This window comes from Mesitornis unicolor, unplaced genomic scaffold (genome assembly GCF_000695765.1).
Source record: "Mesitornis unicolor isolate BGI_N332 unplaced genomic scaffold, ASM69576v1 scaffold13721, whole genome shotgun sequence".
NCBI lineage: Eukaryota > Metazoa > Chordata > Aves > Mesitornithiformes > Mesitornithidae > Mesitornis > Mesitornis unicolor.
Window position 1 is genome coordinate 9,916 of NW_010161758.1, and position 7,977 is coordinate 17,892.

Genomic DNA, 7,977 nt, shown 5'->3' on the forward strand with positions numbered 1-7,977 from the left:
AATTTTAATACAGCTTAAGCTGCTGTCGAGTTTCAGCAGCAGAAAGTCCAGAGCTGCTGTGGACGAAAGCCTTTTATGTTAACAATAGGTACTTCATTGCCCAGTGATTGCACAGCAGGGGATGAATCAGGAAAAATTATGATCAAAGTTGATAGCAATTCCTGGTCTACTCAGCATAAATCTTACATGATCCAAAGTGCTTGGAATGGTACCTGATGATACAAAGGAATAAAATGCAAAGATAAAACCAAGCATTTTAGCCCTTGTTTGGTATTCCCAGTTTATATTGCAGTCCTAGCTTGATCCTAGCTAATGAAATAATAGCACCAAGAAGGTTTAATTAAAAATAAATATATTGCAAAGCAAACATGTGAAAAACCTGTGTCAATCAATGCAGACAGCCAACAGGAGACATATATTGCTTCAGCAGTGAAACCAAGACTTCATGAGGTAGCCCCATTTAGCTATAAATACACTCAAACATTTGAAGATACTCTAAGACATCAGAAAATGTTTGCATCCAGAAAAAAAAGCCTCTGCTCTGTAACACCTTTTAGATTTAGCAATGTGTCATAAAAAAAAATTTAGATCACTGGCTTTTTAAAATGGAGGATGTGAAGCCCAATAAATATTTCAAGAATATCCACAGAAGATAGTAAGACCTCATTTTTCTTTGGAAAATGATTATAAAAAGCAGCAGCACTGGAAAGCTTCCTGGTTTGTGTTCTGCCTTTTTGAAAAGTCCTTCAGTGGGCCTTGCCTCAGGGAAGCGCTGCCAACATAAGGACTCACCATAGGAGTGAATGCCTTCATTGAACAGAACCTCACACTTGCTACGAAGCAACCTGCTTAAACATCCAAACTTCAAATGAAGGGTTTAAATTGGAAGATGTTAAACCTCTTTTGATACAGCAAATAGGGAAGAGAAGCTGCCAGAATTTAATTCAAGATAGAAGAATTTGAAAAATTGTAGAGTAGGAGGAAAGAGAAACGAGAAACAATAAAGAAAGAACAACCAACCTCAAAAAAAGGGATCATAACTCCAGAAAAATACTCTTTAGCTTTTGACCTTTATTCCTACAATAAACTGTGTTTTCCCAACTATGAGTATAACCAGAGCTAATGAAGATGAGAGTTTCTCCCTGCATAGAGGCTAACAATTTTTTTTAAAGAAAAAGTAAAACTTCAGGGCAAAGAAGTTTGTTTTCATCATGAAATATGTATGTATTTCTACAGTAGTAATGATGCAGACAGTGCAGTATGAAATAACTGGTATTATTCTGCCACTAAAAGTGTTAGACTCCAACTGCTGACTGTCCATCAGAACAGAGAACATACTCAAAACCCCACTATTTGTTCAAGTTGTTTTTTTCTCACACCAGAAGCAGCAAAGCAAGACCTGAAAAGGAGAACCTGAAGGGACTGCTTACTCTTTTGCACCTTGACTTTAGTTCTGTCGCTCTTGTACATGCACAAATGGCCTTGCATTTACTTTCAGAGTAGTAGGTTACTTTTTTGCTGGTTCAATTTCATAATGGTACTAAGTAAAAAGAAAGTACAGCTTGCTCCGCTAATGATCTAATGCACAAAATCCTACAAGCACTTTCTCATTTGTAGTTTGCCCCAATGCTTGCAAAGATAGGAAGATTAAACACTTGCTTTTTTAAAATTGAAAACTATTGTCTCACCTTCAGCAGTTTCACTGCACATATCAAATTACTGTCCACAGGATTAGAGAACAGCGCGTTTAGTAATTCCCGAAGGCCTTCTTGAATAATTTCTGCTCGTGTTACCTGTCCCTTTGATCCTTTAATCTGCAAAATATATATAAAAAAGGGACTTAAATACTTAAGTTTTAGAAATTAATTTAGTCACATTTTCTCACTTGAATGCTGTAAGATTTGGCTTGTGATCAGAGTTGAGCTCTTTAGTTGGAAGAACATGCCAGATACTGTAACTATTTTAGAACACAGACCAATAACCTTGCAATTCCAACATACACATAACAGCACGTGTCTATCATGTTGTTTCTTTGCTAATTAATTGCTCAAAAAAGCTACTAACACTTGGCAAGTGGTCCACAAAAATCACAAATTCTCAGAACCGCGTCTCTTTCCCACACTATATTATGTACTCTCTACAACTGTAGTGGCTTACTTTTAGAAGACACTACACATATTTTAAAATTGTATAAAATGTTTTAACAATAAATGGTATACTCCACAGAACTGGACAACTTACTTGCCCTCAAACCCTTTGGAAATCTTCCTTTTTACTTCCAGCAAATGAAAAGCAGATTTCAAGGCCCATTTACTAACAGAAATGGGACAGTCATAATTATTTTATTTCCTCATGCCAGCAGAACATTTTTATAGTGTCTGCTTAAATCAAATGATTGAGATAATCCAGACAAAAAATATTTTTAAGTACACTATAGCAGTTAGTGACTTACTGAACTCATAGGCGTAAGAGCCAAATAATTCTTATGTGCATATACATTTTTGTACATATAGCAGATACAAAAAACCCAATCTAAATATAAGATTTTATGCTTCATGCGTAAGCCAAGGACTCAATCTTCAGAAAAATGATCTTTAAATTTCTGCACTTTTAACTGCTCATTTTGAGGATTTCCACGTGTTCCTCAAGGGTTTGATAATAGCTCCTATTAGTGGCTGAATATTGAATTACATGGGTTATTAATCCGGATCTGTTTCTGCTAGGTAACATTTCCTATGCTGGTTAAGTGTAGTCATCCAGGGGTTTGCCAGACAAAAGAAAATACCAAAAGAGGCTTATGGTTGGTTCTTTTTATGAATTCTTACACTTTAAAAAAAAAATCTCTATACACTTCTAATGATCTTGTCCTTTTTTGTTTATCTGTTTCTTGGACACACATTATAATGAAACTGTTCTAAAGTGCTTTTATTTCATTCCCCTCTCCCTTTAGAAAAACACAAGTTATATCCCATTTCAGGGTTTACCTAAACACAACAAAAAACTGGTTAAGAACTAGCTGACACACAACTTTCTTCTTACCTCTAGGTTAAGGTAGAGTTCAGCTAAGAACAGCACAAAGGCATGAAATTGTTTTCGAGTAGTCTCATCCCCTTTGGTAGCTTCATCTCTGTTTTCATACTCTGTTCGACACCTGTAAACATTAAACCAAAATTGTATCATCTGTAGACACCTCAACATATATAACATGCTACTTATTTAACAGAATGCTAAGAACTTATGAACTGCATTAAAACTATTGAATGCTGGGAAGTATGATTTATGAAGAAAATGAGAGGACTTCACAAAGACACCATGGATCTGTGTCCTTTTAGATCAATACGTACAATTACATGATTATGTTCTCAAGCACTAAGATACGTGAGACAGCAAAATGAAACAGGGCAAAGTATAACATGTTAAAAATAGAAGAGAGTTACAGAGTTTAAATATTACAGCATGGGTCCATGAAGTTTAACACAGGCAGCCAAACGTCCACAGAAATGAATTAGATACATTCTGAAAGACAATTTTTCCCTTTCAAGGTGCTGCCCACCTTGTCTTAGATGTCTTTACGCTTACTCAATAAATTTTCTATCTCACCATCTTAAGTGACAGTGATGCATAATTCATGACACCAAGCTGAGCAGTGCAGTTGACACTCTAGAGGGAAGAGATGCCATCCAGGGGAAACCTGACAGGCTTGAGAGACGGGCCCAAACTGCATGAAGTTCAACAAGGCCAAGTGCAAGGTCCTGCACCTGGGCTGGGGCAATTCCATGCTTAAATGCAGGCTGGGCTGAGAATGGATTGAGGGAAGTTCTGAGGAGAAGGATTTGGGGTTGTTGGTTGATGAGAAGCTCAACATGAGCCAGCAATGTGTGCTTGCAGCCCAGGTGGCCAACCCTGCATCAAAAGAAGTGTGGCCAGCAGATCAAGGGAAGTGATTCTGTCCCCTCTACTCTGCTCTTGTGAGACACCACCTGCAGTACTGTGTCCAGCTCTGGGGCCCCTGACATAAGAAGGATATCGAGCTGTTGGAGCAAGTCCAGAGGAGGGCCACAAAGCTGATCAGGGGGCTGGAACATCTTTCCTGCAAGGCCAAGCTAAGAGAGTTGGGGTTGTTCACCCTGAAGAGGAGAAGGCTCCAGAGAGACCATATTGCAACTTTCCAGTACTTAAAGGGGGCCTACAGGAAAGACAGGGAGGGACTCTTTATCAGGGAGTGTAGTGATAGGATGTGGAGTAATGGCTCTAAACTTAAAAAGGGTTAGATACACTAGAAAAGGTTGCCCAGGGAAGCTGTGGATGCCCCCTCCCTGGAAGTGTTCAAGGTCAGGCTGGATGGGGCTTTGGGCAACCCGGTTTAGTGGGAGGTGTCCCTGCCCAGAGCAGGGGGGTTGGACTAGGTGATTTTAAAGGTCCCTTCCAACCCAAACCATTCTATGAGTCAATGATTCTATAATTTTGATAAAAATACAAATACAGAGGGTTAAGATAACATGGCAGTGACGTAATTCTCTAGTATTCAACAACTGTGCCGAAAATATACAAGTTTACATAGCAGCTCAAAAACAAAATTAAAAAATATTTGAGATAACCATTGAGAATACATTAGAAGTTATGTAATAGAGTAAGAAACACTGGAGAAATTGATAAATTTAAGGAACTGAAATTAAAAAGTTAGGGTAGAAACTTGGGCCAAGAAACAGAATAGGAGCTCCCTCCTGTCGTATTGTTAGTTTATTTATTCCCTCCTCCCTCCAATTTCATCCGTATTAGCACTAAAAACATAAACAACTTTAACATCATGGCTTCAGGGTGCTAAAATGAATGTTATCTATTGAGTTGGCTTTAAAAAACAGGAACCAGACAATCCAGCATTAACATGGATTTCCTTCATGTTCAATTAATGAACATAGTTACAAGACCCCAGAAGATAAAGAGATAATTTTGAAGGCAAAAAGACTCATCTGCTCTGGGACAAGCGGAAAAAACCCTGTATTTTCAGCTTCTCCATAAAGTACTACCCTGATGAAAGATCATCACAATGCATTCCTGGTAAAGTTTATCATGTTTTTGCTCCTAAACATAAGTGGACTATGTGAAACTTTAAAAATAAGAAGCAAGCCTGAAGCTTAGAAAGCCAGAAGTCTTTAAAGAAAAAAAGGCTAATTTCTGAAGAATTCTCAAATATTAGAGTGTACTACTTCTTCAAATGTCATGCAATAAGACATAAAAGGAAATATATTCAGTTTAAAAATGCTGCATTTTCGTCAACTATGAAGTCCTATTATTATTAAACTGTAAGCCCCCAGAACTCTGTAGTAACTGAAAACTGAAGAAATTTATCCTTCTTGACTTTATATACCTACTTTATAGATACTAAATCAGTTAGCTAATCAATCAGTAAACCTTACACAGCAATTCCAGCCAGAAAAGTAATTGAATTAAAAACCACAATGAAACAAGTCCTGGCAAGAGTCAAAGGACAAGGACAGTACATATACATGCATTTAGTATACTTTTAAAGTTGACTACCTTTCAAATTTACCCTGTAATCTGGGATCAGTGCAAGTAATACACTCAATTCAAAAAAAGAGCCTATAGATCTCCAAATGGAGTCCTATTTTCATACTTAAAAAGATATGTATTTAATATCCAGTATGTACCTGTGCTTTAATAACCCTCAGTCTAAACTTCTATTTTAAGTATGTACCTCTTTGCATGTGACATTGAGTTGCATAGAAAACAGGAAGATGCATAACCTGAGAAAGTACAGGTTGACATGCTGATACTGACCTTTGAAGTAACAACTGTCGGAAGTTCCCACTTTGTGGACTAATGGTTAGATGGTGAGATAGATAGTTACACAACCGTGCTCCCATGTAGGAAAAATTTGGGACAGATGTGGCCTTCCAAAATAAAAGTGGAAAAATAAATTATTCATAAAATTAATGATTAGACTATCAGGAAATATCTTCAAAAGCTTTTCTGAAAACTGTGTTTAACAACGGTTGATTAGACAACAGAAGTGCAGAAGATTAACAATTACTGTTTGTCATGTTAATTTTTGTATCTCATCAACACTTTGGTCTATGCATTTCAGCACTTCAAAGTTAATTATACTGTGATTTTGTGGCTTTAACAAAACAACCACTATTATGCCATGTGTCCTCAACTCTACTTTTCCATTGTGACCTATACCAAAGAGTGCCAGAAAGTCACTTACAAACTATTTATGCAAAATATCAAGGGACACTAAGACACTTTTTTAAGGAAACACACTATCTCAAGGAGCAATAAGTACACTAAAACAAAATAATAAAAGTCACCTTCATTGAGTCTAAAAGCAATTTGTCCCAGAATCTGTTTTTTGCAATAGTGAACACGAAGAGAAAGAGTAAAAGAACACAGCAAACAAAGATAAGTAATTTCTCCTGTACATGCTCCAGCAGACTGCAGAATAGCAAACTCTCGATTCAGAGGTTAAAACTGTATCATTAAGTTGATGGGTCCTTTTTTTTTTTTTACAACAAGCCTTGTTACTGTCCAACATTTACACTTTTATTATCTAGAACAGGTGTTAGCAATGAAATTCCACAATGTAAATTACAGATTTTTCTGAACAACATTTTTGCTTTAAATCTGATACTTTAACATTTCAAGAAGAGGAAAAAAGTAATTGGGAATTAAATAGTGTCTACATTAAGCCTCTTATAGAACTTAATGCAGAACATCCCCTTATTTTGGCAATTTATTACTGCTCACTTGTTTTGAACTCTTTTCTACAACACTTGAATTTGAGATATTTCTCAGATACAGCTTCTGTGAAAAGAGGTTCTGGTGTGACTAACTCCATCAGCTCTGTCAAAAAGAAAATAGGGATACTAAGAATTCATTAAACCATGGCCATCTCCCATGGCTTTATTATCTTTGAGCATTCCTTTTATATCTTGAGCATCTATCAGCACTACAGATGTGCTTTCATGCTTCTGCTTCTAACATGTTTGAAAAAAACATCTTGCCATTAGCATGCCAATGCATTATAGCCAGTTACCTTCTACAGGCAAGGAAAAATATGCACTGAATGTAACTGTACTATGTGCACAAAGTTGATGGAAAGAACTGAAGTGTCGTTGGAAGCCTCAAGTTTAAGTAATTATAATAGTCAAACAGAACTGAGTTTCCAGTAAGGAGTGTGTGAAATAGCTAACAATGTTTTTAGGGCTTTGCTGCAATCAGTTGCTTGGACTAGAAGAGGTGCCCCTATTTTTTATAGGGCAAAACACATCACTCTAGTAACACTTCGCTTTCCTAACAAAAAAACCCAAATAAACACACACACAAATTCTTCGAACCTCATTTGTATTTTTGAAACAGTATCTTCCTAATTGGTTTGTATTTGTGGTTGCATTAAATACTGAAACAGTTAAACTTTAGCTATTAGGACCTGGCATAGCACACAGACCAAACAAACCACCTTACATTTTCTTAATATCCAATCATCACAGTGCAATTACCATCTTCCCTGAATTACTATTGCTGGTAATCCCAGTTTATCTCTGACTTTAAAAAGTTGCAATCTTAGCATGAAGCCTAATCTACCAACACATATCTTGAGAAACTTTAGATGCTGTAACAGCTAAAATCACTGTATTAACTATCAACAGTCAAGATTCTTAAGATATGAAGTCAGTGTTCAGCTTTTGGAAAATAAGAGAATTGGCACTTTACTCTGTCCAGAGACATAAATGGATTAGAAAGAATAGGGGGAAGTATATAATTACTCCTTATGGAGAGGCTAAGACATGTGACATGCAGATGAAGGGAAGACTGTACAGAACTTGGGTTTCCTTTATGTTAGTCCTTTTCCTTCACAAACCTAGCATCTGTAAGTCTGCTCAATTGGGTTAAATTAACAAATCTGAAGCAGATACTTATAAATGAAGAGATCTGGACAGGCTGGAGAGTTGGGCA

General features: G+C 36.7%; 1 protein-coding gene across 1 annotated transcript in view; it reads right to left on the reverse strand.

Annotated features, from left to right (window-relative positions):
* The window catches only part of PAIP1 (poly(A) binding protein interacting protein 1), a gene marked incomplete at its 5' end in the record, with an annotated part of 11,319 nt that extends 5,398 nt beyond the window's left edge, over nucleotides 1-5,921 (reverse strand). The window contains 3 exons of the mRNA XM_010193435.1: nucleotides 1,689-1,814; nucleotides 3,040-3,151; nucleotides 5,800-5,921. Coding sequence (XP_010191737.1) covers nucleotides 1,689-1,814; nucleotides 3,040-3,151; nucleotides 5,800-5,921 — 360 coding nt within the window. The remainder of the gene's footprint in view (nucleotides 1-1,688; nucleotides 1,815-3,039; nucleotides 3,152-5,799) is intronic.
* Nucleotides 5,922-7,977: the final 2,056 nt, after the last annotated feature.